At 45.5% G+C, this 19,127-nt stretch overlaps 1 protein-coding gene across 3 annotated transcripts in view; it reads right to left on the bottom strand.

The window, feature by feature from the left end:
- Positions 1 to 857: 857 nt before the first annotated feature.
- Positions 858 to 19,127, bottom strand: part of TTC28 (tetratricopeptide repeat domain 28) — a 125,657-nt gene continuing 107,387 nt past the window's right edge. For all 3 annotated transcript variants that reach the window (XM_048964308.1, XM_048964309.1, XM_048964311.1), the window contains 9 exons: positions 17,833 to 17,977; positions 15,667 to 15,846; positions 13,832 to 14,552; positions 13,074 to 13,198; positions 11,773 to 12,004; positions 11,275 to 11,351; positions 8,260 to 8,389; positions 6,876 to 6,983; positions 858 to 6,362 (listed from right to left, as the gene is read on the bottom strand). In XM_048964308.1, coding sequence (XP_048820265.1) covers positions 4,738 to 6,362; positions 6,876 to 6,983; positions 8,260 to 8,389; positions 11,275 to 11,351; positions 11,773 to 12,004; positions 13,074 to 13,198; positions 13,832 to 14,552; positions 15,667 to 15,846; positions 17,833 to 17,977 — 3,343 coding nt within the window. In that variant the 3' untranslated portion in view covers positions 858 to 4,737. The remainder of the gene's footprint in view (positions 6,363 to 6,875; positions 6,984 to 8,259; positions 8,390 to 11,274; positions 11,352 to 11,772; positions 12,005 to 13,073; positions 13,199 to 13,831; positions 14,553 to 15,666; positions 15,847 to 17,832; positions 17,978 to 19,127) is intronic.

Below are 19,127 nucleotides of genomic sequence, written 5' to 3'. Positions count from 1 at the left end.
AGGCACCAGCCACAGCAATTTTCCAATAAAATCTCATGCAAATGGTGTCACTACATAATAGAAGATGGACTGTATTGTTTCTAACAGGGATAAAAAGTTCTCTTTGGAGAACTTCAAATACAGAGCATCAGCTACTTCAGAAGTATGCCAGGAAGGGTCCCTTGCAAAAGTGCTTATTCAATACAGACTACCATGATTTACATGGTTTAGGTCAACTCATTTTCAGCAGGTCAAGGACTCAGAAGCTAGAAACTCTAGGCCAGTGTGAGCCTGCTCTGTTATGACCCAGGATACGGTTTGTGTCTTTCTGTCAGCATGGATAGAGCAGACATTTACATAGCGGGGAGAGAGGCATCAATGAAAACTTCAGAAAGCATAAAAAAGCTTAAATTCAGGTTAAATTCATATGGTCACCAGCACTTCCTTTGGGGACAAAGGCATCTTTAACATAGGAGAAGAGGAAAGATCTAAGTAAGCATGTTTCAACTGGCAAAAGGTGTGGAGAAAATATATCATATATATCATACCTTTGGCACTTGGTCCTTCCACAGTGCAAGGATGGGACGAGGTGGTCCTTGGTCCTTCCAAGCCCACACGACCTTTTGCTGACTAAAACAAATAAACAGTGAGCAAATGCTGATGCTCCCATCACCTACTAGTAAACGGAAAAGCAATTTCCAGTCATCATTTGTAGAGGAGGGTGACATTCTGCTAAAAACCAGGAAGTTCTCAAAGACCCCTCATTTCCACAGCAGAAGTTGAGGACACTTGGAAATTCCCAGCTGGCTGCCAGGACAGAGAGCCATGCACCAACAAGCTTGTTACCAATGCTGTCCTAGAACAAGAGACCAGAGAACTGAGAGAACTCATGCTTTAATAGACACTGAAATCACAAAGGAAGAAGGCCAAATGCCTCAGCAATTTCAATAAAAATATGAAAATCTTTTTACATGGTAAATTTCATAATATAAAAAGTTTAATGCTGTCTGGAAACAGAGTTTTAATTTACAAAAATGTCCGTATAGGCCAAACATGGCTAACACTGCATACATGGAGAGCAAGTGCTAAAGGGCTGCTGCTTGGAAGAGTCTTTGCTGACAGTCCTCTGAGTTACCATCTTCAATGCTCTTTTGAAGAGTTCTGCAACCGAGGGGCGAAGTTTTCCATACACATCTGCAGCCTTTCTGGACTGCACGGCAATGCAATGAACCCAAAATTGCTCAAATCCATTATTACCACCTAGCCTGAAACTACCAGTGTTTTCTATCAGATTCACAGATCTTCTGTGCACCTGAATCTGTTCTGCAACATGGAAGAGATGCTCACAGAACAAGTTTGACCTAACGAGAGGAAGTGCGGCCAAGAGTGATGCACACAGGTATAGCACCCTTCAATGATTTTTTGCCTTATTTAAATAAGGTAAGCCTAAAAAGAAGGAAAACCAGTAGCAGGCCGGGGTTCAGGCCAACCAACAAAACCAAATTAAACGGGATTTTGTTCCGTGAGATTGTTTACTGTTGCCCTTTAGTTTCAGCTACAGATAGACAATAAAATGTCTGCAATCAGTATCTCACACATGGGATAAAACCAAACTAAAATACATTCCACGGCCCGGGGGAATCGTTGCATGTGGCAGGTTTAGTGTGAAAGTGGGTAATACCTAATTCTTATTGCTCACTGTATTAAGCAGTGTTGTCACCTGTACCATGCACAAATACAACAACGACAAATGCATTTCAACGCCACAGAAGGAATTCTAATATCAAACAGAGAACATGGTATTTTCATTTCCTGAATTTCTCCACATATCGGGCAAACCTGATAAAACTGCTTTTTCCTCACAAAGGGGTTGTTTCTCAGTTGGGGGTGGAGGAGTGAGGCACAAGGTGTGTGAAGTGTCTCCCAGACATAAGCAAGCATGCATGCTGATGGCTCTCATTAAGCCAATGGCAGTGCCCTGTGCCAAGCCCATGGAAATAAACTTCTCAAAGACTTGTTCTAGTGACACCCACCTTCCATATTTATACAACACCAATTTCCCAAATACCCAACAGCTGAGCCCCCCCTGCTTCTAACGCATCCCTCCCTCCCCTTAAAACATAAACCACAACAGAAGAACCATCACCCCCCACCCCAAGTTAGCTCTTTCTGAAAACTTCAAGCCAGTATGAAACCTACTGGCAGCATGAAAACGGGTTGTACCAAAATGACAATGTAGTATTTCCACAGATTAAAGAGCCTTTAGCTACGGATGTAAACTACAGTCAAGAGGCTTATTTCCGGCATGTTATGCAGCACTACAGGGAGTATTTGCTGTTGCTATACATAAGAAGCTGCCCACTTCCATCCTGGGTGTTCCTGGGATGTCGTTCTAAGTTATGCTGGTCAGAAACAGAGCAAGTCACACCGAGTCCCTCAGCAGTCGTGTGACCACAGCAAGCTGCACGATCAGCAGTCACCATCCAGCTGATGTGCTGGTGCTGTACTGACTCATTTTGGCCCACTATTCTAATGTTCCCCACCTAACGATGGAAAGACAGTATCTAGCACCAAACCATCTCAGAAAGATGCAGTATACAGACAAGTAACTTGAATCATATAAACTGAATGGATTTAGTCAACTTTTTTTTTTTTTTTTTTGCTACATTGCATAATATGAGTAAATGAATAACTACTCTTTTTGTCTTTCTGCACTGAAACTTTTGTGACCATCCATCTCTCGTTAGCTGACTGTAACTACACAGTCTGATGTTCTTTGCCCTCAGCGCTTGTGTTCATTTCTTGCAATAGCAAAAAGGAAATCATTCTCTCAACATCAGTGGCTTCCAGAATATACTCAAAGCAAGCATTTCGTACGTGCACCATGATTAAGTAGAACCTAAGTAATTTTACACCATGGTATCAGAACTGAATCCTCTGCCCTGCTATCACGCTTTTCTTCTGAGATCCCCCCAAGATCACAAATACTCAGGTCCACGTTTTCAAGAAGAGCATCCAGACGTGATAAGTGCAACAATTACCTGCATCAGCAATGATCCCCTAACTAGTGTGGAGATCTGACTGCACTCACCATTCAGGTAGTCAGCTGCAAGACTGAAAGTTGGCTTACGATCCCTCTAAAACTCAGGGCCTAAGTAATAAGCCTCACAACACCTCCGTGAGGTAGGTAGGTAAGTATTACTATCCCCATGTATATAGACAGGGAAGATGAGGCACAGAGAGGTGAAGTGATGAGCCTTCAGTCACTTGACAAACGTTGGGAGTGCATAATAGAAACCAAAAGCCTTGGTGATCCAGTGCTCCGACTTCATAGCACGCAGCCTGTGAAATACTCTGCTTGGATCTAAGTGCACAGTGTGGCTGAGTTCATGTCCACAGTTTTCAGTGCATGTAAATTATCATGTTGATTCTGATTACGTCACTACATTTAATGGCCACTTAAAAAAAGAACAGCCTCCAACTTGATTCACAGCACCTAAATGCCATCTAGCCTCGGAAAGCTTTCTGTCCTTCCCACGTCACCCCTGGGGTGCTCTCTGTTTTCAAAAGGTGCACAGGTTCTGCCTACAGCCGGTCTGCGTGTTCCCTCACGTGTGTCCTGACTGCACAGTGGCACTGTGTATCCTGCCTGTGTACACTGCTGTACTTGCTCCTGAAGAAACTTATTTCCACAGCAGGGGAAGGTTCTGCAGATGTGCCCACGATGAGCAACTTGCAAACATTTAGTAGGATCAGAGAAGGATTTACTTGGATGGATAACTTCTAAACCACATACACTGATGTCACATTCCGGCCAATGTGGAACTACAAAATAGCATTATGAGCCTCAGTGTCTGTCACCCTTTTCTGCACACACGCAGCAGACAGAAGACATCTGTGCTGCCCAAATACCTGCCAAGATGAAAATTTCACCATCCATGTAACACTGTGTGCCAGGAAGATCAGTGTTGATAACACAGAGCTCATCTCTCTGACACAGACTCACTACCTCACACTGGGGCTCACCTTCTCCGTTCTACCCAAACATTCTCTGGGAGCAGATCAACCAGCAGAAAGTCACCTGAGAGGTTTCCCTCCAGACAGAAGTTACCTGGGATGCAGGTTTTAGAACGGGGCATCTCTCTCCTCTTGTCTTTGTGTCACTGTTCATATCAATGAAAAGAGAACTGCTATGGAGTTGCAGTGTCAGCAATTTCTTGTATTTTGCTAACAACTTACTGGAGATACCTAGAGGTGTGTTACCTCCTCCTCTCTGCCAGCCTTTAAACCAACCAGAGAAATGGCTTGTACTGCTGCAGGCAGAAACCTGTGCATGCTTTATGGAAGTTCTGCCTCCTCTCTTCTCTCTCCAATCCCTGATATGTATAATTTCTGTATAAAAAGCCAGCTGTAAAACCTCCTGTTAGGATAAAAAATACAAGGTGGTGGCTTAAAATCTAACATTTTTTGAACAGAAAGAGATTCGCTGGACCGGTTGCAGCAAAAACAGAATGCTACATAGAACCTGTGAAGCAAGTATGGCCAAAGACCTGATAACAGAAACTAAAACCCATCTGTGTGAGGCCCAGGTTCCTACACAGGGACAGCAAGGGCCAATCTGTTGCATTTCTGTGGATTGACAAAGGTATGACCATGGCTTCTTAGATAATATTCTGTGGTTCTGTATCGATAAAGGCAAGTGGGCAGAAGCAAATACTTTAACAAGACTTTCAGTCATCAGTTGGTACTCAAGACATTTCAACATTTGGAGGAAGGAAAAAATCTTCCTGGTGACAAGAATTTATAACCGTTCCCAGATGGCAGCCTCATGGGGCGCACAGACCCTGCAGCGCTACTGGGAGGTGGAGGGTGAGCTGATGTCACTGCGTTTGTAGTTTCAGGGTGCCTGTGTCCATTAGGAGGGTTCTTTTGTGGAGAAGCAAGGTGTTGCTCAATAGACAGGTCCTTCAGTTCCAGCTTTTCTGCGCTTTCTTCTTTGCTGTGCCGTGGAGATAAATTTAGCAAGCTGAGGACATCTTTCTTAGAAGTCATTGTTCCAGGTGCTCCTCGGAGAATCTTTATTGGGCCACTGGAGTGCTGGGGAGTGTTTTGCCAGAACATCTTTAAGTTGTGAATCGCTTGCACTTTTTCATCAATGGCAGCCATTTTCAGTTTGTCTATGTCTGGGGCATCAGCTGGACTAGAGCGAGCAGAACCGGTGGAGGAGTAAGAAAGAGCTGGAGATGGAGTGCTGCCAGCTGGAGACTGATGCCCTGAGCTTGGGGAGATATTTCTGGGCGATTTAGAAATATGAGCACTGTAAGGAGAGCTGGGGTACTTGAGCTTAAAGTGTGGCTGCTCAGTTAAGGAGCCATGTGAATCACAGCTTGGAGATGGCTGCCCACTGTACTGGCCCGTGCCTTCTTTGTTTGACATCTCCGATGCTGTGGGGCTGTTATAGCCAGAACTCACTTTCTGAAGGGATGAACTCCTCGTTGGAGGCTTTGGTTTAATTGCAAGAGGTGAAGACTGATTTTTCTGACTCGAGCTGATCGGCCTGCTGAACGCACTGGTCTCTGATGATTTGAATGCAGACATACCTGCTGGTGTGGAAGCTGCATCATCGGAATTTTTGCTCTTACTTATCTGACTGCTGCTTCTCTGAAGACGTTCAACAGCAATGAGGTGACTCTGAGTTTCCTCCAGGATTTTTTGGGCCAACTCTTGAGGATCAAGCTTTGGATTACTGTCCTCTTGGGATTTGACAGTGCTGTCCGTCTCAGTACTAGACTGGTCAGATTCCCCAGTATCAGAACTTGCAAGTTTTCCAACTTTTTGGAAAGGTGAGTTTGGGCTGGGAATAAGAGTCATTTTAACAGGAGAATTTGGAGTACTTATGCTCCCTTTGGAACTGACAGGCTCTTTAACACCGCCAGTTTGACCAGCTTTGGGCTGCTTGTGATCAGGGGAAAATCTTGTTTTTACATTTTCCTGGTAACTGGCCAAAGGCTCATTGCTGATTATAGAAAAACCTTCATATTCTTCTTCATCTTTGCTGGCTACCATGCTGGTTTGTGGAGACAACTGGCTCTGCACTGCAGACCTATGTGGATAGATGTTCTTGGGCCTCTCGTAGTCCTGGCGTCCTCTGTGCCCCACGCCATCCGGCATGCTCTCTGGCTTGGAAACAAAACTCATGGAAGAGGCAATGGAGCTCAGGCTGTACACAGAAATGGCATCTGATGCGATGCCATCCGGACAAGTAGGAGAGAACGGTGGGTTTTGGTACTGTGGTACAGGGTTGGAAATAGACTGAGCAGAAGCCAGTGACTCTAGTGAAGAGGAACTGTCCAGGCTAAGGCGCTTAGGCAGCTCTGTAGAATCTGAAAAAGAAGTTAAAAAAAGTACAAGAGTGCCTTAGATACACAGTAATAGTGAACTAAATCAGGCAATGCGCTTATCAGAACTAAGAAAATGCTATAAAACACATTACTACATTGCTTAAAAACCCCCCACAAACACAACAACAAACCAAACAACATAGGTGAGAAAAATAATGAGTGCAGGTCAGGAAATGTATGGACAAGGGCCTCAGACCAACTATCCTAAGGGAAAACTTTGGGAATTCACTGATTGATTAGGATTTTATATCTCAAAATCTTCCAGCTGCTGGTATGTACTCCTAACTTTGACTTCAGGCAAATCTGAATGTTGTTTTTAACATGAAAAAAACATCTGCTGCACTTGTTAAATGATGCATGGCCTGTGATGCATGTATGATGATGATGATGAATGTGTGATGTCTGCAAAAGGAACGAGTGTGAGATTTCAATGGAATTCATTCTGATCAAATCATCAGACAGCATATGAGCAAAAACTACTCTAAGTAGCTTTACCAAAAAGTGCCAGCAAGGACTGTAGAGCAAAGTGCATGGTCCTTCTATTAGCTTGTTTCCCAGTTTTCAGAATCACCTCCTCTTGCCCCACTTCACAAAGGTCAAAACCTGTAGCAGAACAGGGAGTAAAAAGCCACAATTCATAAAAAGATCCTATGTTCTAAACAAGCATCATCTTATTTTTAACACACACAGAAGAAAGAGACATTAAATTCTGCAATGCCCTGGAACGACATCTCTTCATCTGCAGTATCTGGTTTGCTCTTATCACTATTCATCAGACCTTCACAAGAGCACTATGGAGTTGGGCTGCAAACACTTGGACATACACAAAGCACACCAGTCCAAACTGATGGACAAAACACTGCTCAGTATTTTAGCTGCAAATTATATGGAATTATCAGGGAATGATGGATTAAATGCACCTCAGGGCAGGGCCCCACATGCCTGCAGCATTCGTTCATTAATCCAGGTTTTCTTCACAGGAAAGGCCATGTTAAGTTCTTTACAGAGAGAGTGGTGAGGTGCTGGAACAGCTGCCCAGAGAGGCTGTGGATGCCCCGTCCCTGGAGGTGTTCAAGGCCAGGTTGGATGGGGCCCTGGGCAGCCTGGACTGGTATGAAATGGGGAGGTTGGTGGCCTTGCATGTGGCAGGGGGTTGGAGATTCGTGATCCTTGAGGTCCCTTCCAACCCGGGCCATTCTGTGATTCTGTGAAGAACAGAGACCATGGAGTTTACCAAACAAGGCCTGGGCAGCAGGAGGCATAAATGTGTGGGACAAGCACTGCCTGGCTTTTATGAGCTCTTCAGGCTTCTTGGACATCTCTTTCCACCATGTTGCCACTTTCCTGCAGTGCCCTTCCCCTAAGCCTTTGCAGGTCCAAGTCAGAATAAAACCTAGTTAGATATTCAGATCTTATCTCTTTTCTGCAGGGTGCAGATCCTGGTACATACTATCACCCTGTCAACCCTATCCTGGCCTATTGCACAGGTTGCCCAGCCAAAGGAATGACTGGTTCACTTTCAGGTAGGAAGTCAGAAGCAAACTCAAGTATTCATTATGAACAACAGGAGAACCAGATTCTAAAATTAAAACAGCACCGATTTGCTGTAAACCCTGAAATCCACCTTCTGTTGACTCAGGAAACGTTCTGGTGCGTGACAGAAAAAGCTGTTTATCACTGACCAACCTGTAAATGGGAGCTTGGTGCATGTGAACTGGCCATGCAGTACTGAGCAGTCAAGGACCACATCCAGAGATGCAGAGACCAAAGAGAACCCAGACAAACAAATGTACAGCTGTGAGCCTCGTCGCTACTTCAAGCCACTGTATGAGACACCAGCACTAGCTTCAGACAGATAAGGAAAGAAGTGTTTTCCTACCTAGAGCTGCCAGAAACTCGTGACAGCCAGGAAGCCTCCAGAGTTGGACACTGATAGAAACCTGGATTGGTGCAGAGGAGAAATCCTGTTCCTTCTCGCCTGCCTGAAGTTGAACCAGGACTTGATGCAGCTGAAAATAATACAAACATTATCCATTCCTTACAAATCAAATCACTGCTTTTCTGACCGTCACACCTGAGGAAATGCATGCTGACAGCCCCTCACCAATACATTCATACATTCAGCTGCTGCTCCTGAACAGAACAGTGAGATGAAAGATCTGAGCAGAGAGAACAGTCCAGGGACAGCAATTATGGACACACTTGAACAGCAGCACGTCAAGGGACAGAACAAGGGAGAGGGCTGGGGTGTGGTCAGTGGAAATTGAGTAAGGAGAAGCACAGCAGGAATGCATGGGAAGTGAAAGCAAAGGGGCTGCTCACAGACATTTGCTAAAGCCCGTACCATGACTGAGCAATAGTCCTTAAATGAAACCCAGAAAACTCGTTCTCAGCATTTAACTGGGCAGAACGAGTCACATGAAGCTATGGAAGACTTTCATAATATCTCTGTTGCCTTCCAGGAGTGAATTTACTCAACACTGCCCAAAGGACAGGAGTAGCAAAATTGAGAAAAAAAAATGTGTTTATGAAGATCTGACACAAGTTAAGGTGCCAGGGCCTCATCTAACTCAAAAACACAGCCAGGGCAGGAAGGATGGAAAATCATTAACTGGGGACCAGATACCTCAGGACCACCCATCTCTTCCAACCCACAAGAGCTTACACGGTCTTTTTCCACATTAGCACCATGGGGCAAATTCCAGGCCTGAAAGCAGGGTGAAGATGGCACCCTGCAGCTCAGGGAAATGGCTCTGCAGCAACCAAGGCTTTAATCCTGCACAGCAGTGTCATTCCCCTGTGCATGTAATATACTCACCATTCCCACCACATTTTTAACAGCCTTCAGGCAGCAGATAACAAGGAAGGAAAAGAGAGGAGAAAAGAACACAGGTTACTCTGTGCTACAAAATGCCTGTGACAGGGAGCCCCGCAGTGCAGCGACACATCCACATGCAAACAAGCATCCTGACTGCAAGATGCTCTATTCTGAGAAAGAAGGGAGCAATGGAAATGGCTTGAGCTGTGAATCAGGAGCCCAGCAGTGTAGGAAGAGGCAGCTGGAATCTGGGAATGCCCAGCTCACTGCAGTCAGCTCAGACAAAAGGCAGGCAGATGCCCAGGCCAACCCACATTCTGGCAGAAGGCTGAACACAAAACAAGCCCTTCTATTCTTTTATCTGGTATACATTACGGGCATTTAAAACAGTCATCAATGCCTATATATTCCTTGCATATGTAGTAGCATCAGCATTCGTACTTTTGTGGCTCCAGCCTTCCAGTTTGTACTAAAGATAAGCACTTTCTATCCAGAGCAAAAAATTAGACTGCCCATGTCACTGCTTCACTGACACCAAGGGCACCTGCTCCCTTACGACACCAATCACCCTTACTGGAAAGACAGACAAAAGCAACAGCTACTGACTGAACTGAAAGTGTTCACGCTTCAGCTCTGTGCAGTCTTGTCTCCTTTGGGACAGGCTGCGCCTTTGCTGCTCACCAACTGAGCTGCTGAGAAGGAGGCAAGGCCAGCAAGCAGCAGCAGAAGTTGTGAGAGTTCAGCTGAGAAATCCCGAACTTATAACTAGGCAGGTTATTGTGCAAAAGGAAATTCTGCCTGTGGCTTGGGCTACTCAAGAACATTTGCAGAAGCAGTGCAATACTCCTGCCAGTCTGAACATTCTTCCCTGGGTGATTTAACTGTCTGAGGCAAGAAGACAATTGTGAAGTAATCTCATGGACAGTCAAACATACAGATGTACTGGAATGTTGTCCTCATCACATCCCATTTACAGCAAGCCTCCCTCTGGTGGTAAGGAGGAAAAAATAATCCTGCTGCTTGACAATAGTAGTCTCAGCCACTATCAAAAGAGCCAAAGCAAGACAGCAAAATACCATGAAGGACAAGTCATCAGAAATATCCCTTGTGCTACTATAACTTATGACAAGGAACTATTTCCTTGAAGCAGACATAGTCTGTCTGACCTCCAAAGCAGCTTCTTAACGGATAACAACAAACCTGGAGTTGTTATTTTGCATTCTGTACAGACAAACTCAACACCATAGTGTGAATGGGAGCACTCTAGAGCCACACAGAGGAAATCCCAGCGACTTTCCATGGTACTTCCCCACAATATCTTTGCATGGGGAAAGGGGGAAATACTCTGCTGTTCACCTGTCCACAATGCTTAGTGTGTTCATTTACTCAATCAAGCAAATGATCAAGATAAACCTTATTAGAGGAGCCATCGGGACAGTAAGAAACATGTAAGGGAAAGCTAGCCAGGCTGGTGGCACAGAGTGAGGTTAGGTTCTTCTAGGCATGCTACAAAAACAGGGAGAAGGGAAGAGTGTGAAGGAGGTGGGGAGGGTTGGGGTACAGGGGAGTGCCATGGCCACAGGTTGGCACTGCATCTCTCTTGAATTAGGTGAATTTTTGCAGCAGAGCTATGAGTACTCATACCAGAAAAAAACATTGGCTCAATAAGTTCTAAGATCCTGGCATCACCCAAAGTCAGACATTCTCTGTGTTGTTGGTAACTACAGGTACAAAATCAGCCAACACAGGCCCTGGATAGGATACAGATGTTTGGTCTGGATAGGCCAAAAAGTAGTGCTTCTACCTCTCATTTTCCACATTTTGCTTCCCCCTCACTGTACAGAACGTATCATGTTTTCACTTTCACTGATCTGTGAGATCCAAGGCCATGCAACCCAGTAATATGCTCACCTTTTCCTTTTCTCCACACACACTTTCATTCACACAAACAGGGAAATGCAGAGTTTCGGCCTCCGAGGCTGATAAACCACAGCATAAACCACTGTGTCTTTCTGAATTTACTGACCTGGAATGAACCATTTGGAAACTGGTACCGGAGAAAAACCTCCCACTTACCCTGTTGATGAGCTGTTCTCCTGTTTCTGAAGCTGTGATAAGTTTACAAAGTGCCTGAAGTGCAGGGTTAGGCAAACCTGGAAAACACCAGCAGAAACAGATTGTTCAATACCTGTTTATTGTCTGCTTGGAATGTAGCAACCTGAATGGGATGCAACTCCAGCTCATTCCTAGAACCTCTCTCCCCAGCTGAATCATTCTAGAAACAGCAGCAATTTCCAAAAAATAATTTTTTCCCCAACCTTGCATCTGATTATAAAAGAAGGGAAGAGACATCATACATCTCAAATACTGGACCCAGGAGTAAATGATTTCAATCTACAGTTTCAGTTAACGTTTACTTCTAGAACTGCTACTCTGTTAAATGCTTTCACTTCATTATTGTAGAAACCTAGACCAGCAGCATCATTCTGCAGGCTTACACCAAAGAAAGGCAAGAAAAGGTAAATGTCTGCTTAGACACAGGAGAACAGAGCCTGCAGCTGGCCTGCTTCTTACCTAGGAGTGACTGTATGGTGCTGCTGCACTGCTGCAGTCGTTCACCAGGGTCAGAGGTGGGGAAGAACACTGCTGCTGGCAGGCCGCTGGCTGGAGGGTCCAAGCGAAACCCCACTGCTGTGAGCAGTGCCTGCCAGCCTGGGATACCTCCAACTTTATTCTCCACACTTTGCTGGGAAGTATACATGGAGTTGTGCTGCCCGTTCTGGATTCGCTGCAATGATTTCTCCACCTGTGAGGAAAATACAGCGTTAGCTCACTACAGAAGAGATTTTCATTAACAACATCGTTTTACACAGTAAAGAGGCAGCAACAGTGGGCTGAGGGACAGCAAGACTGGCGATGAACCTGTTGCACACAGAAGACTAAACGCCACTGAAAACAGAGCTTCCAGCAGCTCAGCACCCACAGCTTTAAAATCACTGTGATGAGCACCACTGTGCTCTGGGACACTGGGTAAATTAACGCCACAGGAACGAAGTACCAGCCTGACTGTGACCATTTCCAGTAAGCGGGCAGTGGCATCTGTCTGCTCAAGATGACTCACTCTCAGGTTCCAGCCTCTTAAGCACACTGATAATTACCAGGCAAGAGCGTGCAGAGCTATATGGTAAGGAGTAACAAGAGGAAAGTGGCCACAAAACCCAGTAAGTGGAATGACTAGCAATGTTCATGAGTTTCCATCCTCTCATGGATACTCCACATTCCTGTGGGACTACAGAAGACATACTGGGGAAAAAAAAAAAAAGAAGGGAAAAAAAAAGCACTACAAGTCATGAAAGAGTGTCCTCATCATCTGGCAGCTTGGCCTCCATCCTGGTGCTCCCCACAGCAGACTACTGGTACATGTGGGAACAGAAGTGTCTCTCATCTCCAAGTCTGCCCACAGACCCCAGTCACTAGCTCTGCACCCCTCTGACTGCTTTCTTGCAATGTCCATAGCAATTTTCCTTGTCAAAACAATTAACCCCAAGGATATCCTCTTTTTTGAAGCATAGACCCAATTCAACACCTTATGCAAACCAGATGGGACTGGGAAAGATTCTTGTCATGACACAACAGAGGACTTCATATCTGCTCTGGAGTCTCCTTTAGATATCCCATTCTTCTTATACCGACTGGTTTAGCAAGATAACGACTTACAGTATGAAAGAAGGGTTGAAGCTTCATATCCAAGTGTGACCTATTACACACCAGGGTGTTTCTCCTCCCATTCTTCATTCAAAGATTCATCTCTCTACGACACAGCCTGCAAGCCCCCCTCCCATGCCTGCCAGGTGCTGCAGCATTGCCTCCCTTACCAGATGGAGCAGGACACGCAGGGCATCCCGTGCCCTTTCGGGATGCTGTAGAATCTCAGTCAGGGCCTGTCCTACCAGTGAAGAGGGGCTGTTCAGCTTCATATCACTCCCAATAAGCATGAAGCCTGCAGGGTTCAGAAGAAGAGACTTACTGAAAGCTGAGGCAGAAATGAGACAGACTGAGAACCTCTGTTACTGGCAACATGCAAAACAGAAGCAGATAACTTCTGCCTGCTCAGATTAATGACATAATGTTTTATTGCACCCTGCATGATTACTGTCCACTCACTGCCCAGTTCTATAGACTGAACTTCCAGAAAGCTTCTGGATGCTCCTTACTTGTCATCCTCTACTAAATCCATACTGTTTTCCTGCTCAAACAAGTGGAATTACACTGTCTTTTGGTTAAGTGTTCCCCTACACATCTCAAACATGTACTGAATGAGTGGTTGTATTGCACATTACTTCTTTGCAGTCATGGAACAATTGTGATGAAACACTTCACCTTGCAATTGCCTTAGATTATATTAAATCCACAACCCATTTACTATACAGTGAAATACCAACACTTCTCCCTGACACTGACATTCAGCCAGGCTCAGACGAATTAGGGCCTGAAACACGGGCTGAGTTCTGTGTGAGCACAGGGAACATGCTGCTCCCAGCTACCTTCTAGCACCAATTGTTACTTAATTCAAACTCTCTGGAATAAGAGCCCTTCCTAAAAATCACAGATTATCAAGACAGCTTCCTCCTACCTGCCCAGTTGGATGGATGGGAGAACTGCTTGCTGCTCTGTACAGTCTTCATTGCTTCACCAAGAGCTGCACTGGCTTTCATCCCATTTAAGAGGGAGGAATAGAAGGCGTGTACAAACATTTTGGATGCAGCCACTGGAACAGGCCAGAGGGACACTAGGACACACTGAGCCCCAGCAGCCAGGAATGCTCTTGTCAAGCCAATGACTCCATCAGCAGTGACTTTGCTGTTGGATTCTTGGTAAGAGCCAAGAACCACTAATTTTACAGGAAGCCGCAGATCCAGGACATCAGCTGCAGTCAGCAGAAACTCCTGGAGAGGAGGACAGTCTGAGATGCTCTCCACATCACTGGCATCATCCTGCATGCGAAGGGATTCTGGAATTGTGTAGGGGTTCCCAAATGAACTCTTGCTGCTGGCTGGATTGCTGTCAGTGTTGGGTGTCAGGACCAAAGCAGCAAGCTTCCAGGAGACGTGGGTTGCAAAATGGACACACTCTGCCTGAGTGAGGGCGCTCATGACTCTCTCTTTAGTTGCTGCACTGCCAACTAAGGGTTGGCAGCCAAGTAACTCTGATACCATATATGCTTCCTCTTCTGCAGAGGGCATAGGTCCCCACAGCCACCTATCCATAACTGCTGAAGGGAGCTTGGGATTTCCTATGACAGCTGCCATTGAGGTAGAACTGGAGTAAGCAGAAGTATTCTTCTTTCCATGGGACTATATAGAGAGAAAAAGAAAGCAAAAACAGGGCTCAGAGATCTGTCTGTTGAGGTGCTGCTAGTAAAGCAATCTGTCTCCTTGTTATAAACAGAAGTTTGGACATTGTAATTATTAAGAAAGCTCTGCATTTCATTAGCTTTTTCCATTTAAATATCCCAAGGAATATCTCCACTTTAGGACAGTCAGGATTTCTATCCCCACTTCTTGGGTTAATAAATAGATTAAAACAGAAAGGAATATACGTAGCCCAGGTCATCCTGGAGGGCTGCAGGAGAGGTAAACATACAAAGAAGATTCCAGCTTCCCACTTGAAGGGAGGAATATTTGTAAACACCAACTACCTGCTTTCTAGCACCTGTATTTCAAGGATCAGCAGGTCCACTGCCAACAGCATGGTGCTGTGTGCAACTGATTACTGGGGCCTGACACTGACCAGAAATCCTTAATGCCCACCATCAGTAACAGAGAAAATATTCAGACCTTTTTGCTGTTCCAGTGACTGCATTTAACCCAATGCAAGGCAAGACATGCAGTGTTAACACTGCTCAGCAAAAGAGATGTGACTTAAGATATTCTCAAGATATTCTCCCTGGAGACACAGGCCTTAGAAAAGCTGACAGTGTTTGCCATGCATCAGCATGAAGGTATTTTGGCGAGGTTTGCCAGTGCATCGGCTTTGACTTATGGCTTCACTGTCATGAGACATCAATGTCCTTCTCCACACAGAAATCTGAGAAGTAAGGAAACGTAACTAGGAATGTGATCAGGCAGTTAATTCACCAAGGAAGCTCAGCGTGTGTCACAAACACCTACATTTCTGCAGTCTGCCCACAACCCAGGATATGCTGCCCTTCACAGGAGGATATCCGATTCCCCTTGTACTTCCTGGCATGTCTGGTTGGGATTCTGTACTGCAGAACCTATACCAGAATACTTTGCACCTGGGGTGCTCGACATGCTCGTCTGCCCTGGGAGTGCCATAGGGAGGTGGCACATTTGCTATTTCTATTGTGTGGGAGGGCAGAGCTGCTGCTATTCCTGCACACACAGTTACTTATACCTCGGGGGGGGAGGTTCTGTGAGAGGGAGGTTTTAAAATGCAGTGTCAGACCTTGGAGCTGGGATTCAGCGACTGGATGGACGGTACTGCAATGAGGCTGAAGCGCTCATAGAGGTACTCATTGGAGGAACTGCCCTTCAGGAGAGCAAAAGGAATGAGGTACAGTTCTCCCTCCAGAACCAAGATCAGCTGGCGGTGACGGCCAACGGGCCCACTGGAATGCATCAAGCCCTGAAAAGCAAAGAGATAGAATTAGTGAGCTCCAAAGAAGTCTCAAGGATTCGGATGCAAACTGTCATTACGTTTCTAGGCAATCGTACACCTTTAAGGCAGAGAAGCAGCACTTCTTAGTCCTGGTAAATAAGTTGTTTCTTTGAAGATGAAAGCTTCAGCGCAGGCTTAGGAGAGACAGTTCTTCTGACATAGCTTTGGAGCTAACCAGTTCAGCCTGTGCTGCTCTGTTCCCCTCTAGGCTGCTCCATGTTCCCAGAGACAAGATCACTCTGCAGCGTGCGCTGCAGGATGGAGGCAAGGATCTAACATGTAGGACTGTTGTTCTTAGGAGAATTTTAATTTTAAATGATTTAATCTCCATCAGATGCAGCAACTATCTGTTTTGACATCAGAAAAACAGCTACTCGGGCTCTTCTGATCTAGAAATTCAAGGGCTTCAACAGAACAGGAAGCGTATTTTCAAACAAGCAGCATTTCATGAATAATAACCTCACAAAACCTCTGTGGTTCCAGTTAGATTCTTTTTGGAACAAATATCACTCATGTTCTAACACTCTTCTGCTATTTATCAGATGTTTGAAATCCACGCTTTAGAGCAAAGTTATTTCAGCTCAGCCCCCATTTAAGAGAAAACAGAATAATCTTTATTTTGCTATCAGCAGTGAGCTGCTGCCACAAACGGAAACACAAACTTTTACAACATGGCACAGATGAATAACATCAGAAAACCCTGAAGTGCATACACACCGAATAATCACCATCCAACAGAAAATGAATGACTATTGTGCAGTTTGAGGGTGAATGTTACTACTTGCATCAGTATGCACCCTGGTCCTAACACGATTCCTCCCTCCACTTTGCTCAGGGTCTAGCAGGAACAGACTTCCAGGCTGCACCGTGATGCACTGATAGCTAAGGATTAATTTGAGATACACTGACCCCATCTCACCACCAATCAGAGAACAACAGGAATTTGCAATTGGTCTCAAGCTTCAGCTCTCAGGCAGCAGCAAAGATGAATGAACATTATTAAGAAACAGAAGTTTCAATCTGGTGATTTCCCTCCAAAGGGAGTTGGGAGTGAGTCAGAAATGCCAAAAAACACGTCAGCTACACTAGAGAGTGTCAAACAGTAGGAAGCTGAAGAGAGACACTGAGGTGCTTTCAATGGCTTTTTGGCTTTTGAAGGGGGAAAAAAACTGCTGAAAGATGAGAAAAATTACATATTAAAGGAATTAAGAACAGTTATTGACCTCTCGCTGTTCCTCCTTCCCTCCTTACAGCTTTTGAGCTTATCCTGCCCACAGACTGCAGACGAGGATGCAGGGCCGTCCCTGACACGCAGCAGCCTCAGGAGCCATCCTGTGAGCCATGTCTGCTGCAGCCTGACACGCTGTTTACAACACCAGCAGCCCCAAGGGATGCTTGCCCAGCACTGGCTGTCTGTACTGAAGCAGGATGCGTGCTCTGCAGCTAAATCCACAGCTCCCATTCAGCCTTGCCGCTTTTTGCAGAGCCCAAGCTGACAAGCAGTAGCTTCTCACCAGGGGGTCGTTTTCCAGAAATGTTTGCTTTTTATTTTTTATTTTTAATAAATACTCCATTTTACCTACTGCTCCAATTCTATTGGCAACAGAATCAGAGCACCTGAGCCAGAGTGACACACACCCAGCAGAATTTTCAGTTTGCTTGGGTTTTTTTTCCATACTTTTAACAGTCTTTCACTATTCCTGATCTATTTGTTCCTCGGTGAATCTGCCAAGTTTGCCAATTAGGATTAGCAATCAGGGACACACTTCCTTCATCAAAAGCAATACACTTTGGCAGCTGAGTGAAAGTGATTCTTTGTTTTCCCTCCCAGTATATTCAGTCTCATTTGGGAAGACCAAGCTGAAGGCATCATGCCTCAGAACAACCCCTGGGTTTCAGCTTTCCAAGTGACAGGGAGTTTCCGTAAGCAAATCTCTACATCTAAAAGCTTACTCCTTCCATGGGTCCTATCAGTAAGTCGTAGAGTGCTCGCAGCGGGGGTTTGGTGAAGGAAGCCTGCCTCCTTGGAAGAGAAGACGTCCCATCCTTAACAGGAGACACGGTACTGCTGAACAGACTGGTCATGCTCTGACTGCTCCTGTGGGATAAAGGCAAGAGAGAGGTTAGTTTCAGAGACTTGAGGTCCACAGTAGGTTGCCCTGACTTCACAAAACCAACAGAGAGCCAGTCCCAGTCTGTCCAAGCAGAGGACTGCGCTCTGTAAGATGCTTCACACCAGGGTTTTATTCTCTCATTCAGCTTCACACCACAATGCACCATGACAGCAATGAGGCTGGTGCCAGGCCTCATCACACACCAGCAATCCGAGGAGCCTGAGATGGCGTGGGTACAAAAAGTTATGGCCCCGAGGAGGAAATGAAGTTGCCCCAATCTGCTCTGTCTAATCCAGCAGCTGTGCTCCCCAGAAAGGTTATCCTTGGCATGGTGCCATAAACAACCATTTTATATGAAAAGGACAATTTTCCAGAAAGTTTTAACAGGTGGGCCCCTAAAAAAGAGGAAGGGAGGGAAATGAGATGTTTTACAGTAATAGTACTACGAGGCCTGAAGTGCAACCAGAGTCACCACTGGGGCTGTCTGGTAACGAAAACAACGTCTCTGGCATAAAAGGCCACCCACGAGGGCCTCACTGTCCCCATGGGGCCAAAAGCACCTGATAGATTATTCCTTGTAACCCCAGCCTACATCATGCTCTGATGCTGCTGCACAGAGAAAGCCTCCTTCCCTTCCTAATCTCCAGGAAGTGCAGCACTGTTCCAACTCTCAGATACTTTCCAGTGCCATGTGGCTTTGCCAATTTATATGACAGGAAAGCAGCTATAGCTTCCTGGACTCACAACCAAACCCTCACACCTCATCAGCACGTTAGGTGTGCTGTGGTTTAACCCAGCAGGCAGCAAAGCTCCACACAGCCATTCACTCACTGCTCTACTCCAATGGGATAGGGGAGAGAATTAGAAAAAAAACACCTAAGTAGAACTCTTGAGATGCGATAAAAACTATTTAAGACAGGAAAGGAAGAAAAAAAATAGTAATTGTGGTTTTATATATATGATGCACAACACAAGTGCTTCCCACCCACCAACCGATGCTCACCTGTCCCTGAGCTGCAGCTGCTCTCCCTGGACAACTCCCCTTGTCTCTGTTCCTTGTTTCTGTTCCTCAGTTTTACTTCTTGCAGCACTGTGTTCTCCCCTCTAGAACCCTCTGCAGCAGCTGACTGAGCT

This window comes from Lagopus muta, chromosome 17 (genome assembly GCF_023343835.1).
Source record: "Lagopus muta isolate bLagMut1 chromosome 17, bLagMut1 primary, whole genome shotgun sequence".
Classification (NCBI taxonomy): domain Eukaryota; kingdom Metazoa; phylum Chordata; class Aves; order Galliformes; family Phasianidae; genus Lagopus; species Lagopus muta.
This window is presented reverse-complemented; position numbering and strand designations above follow the sequence as displayed.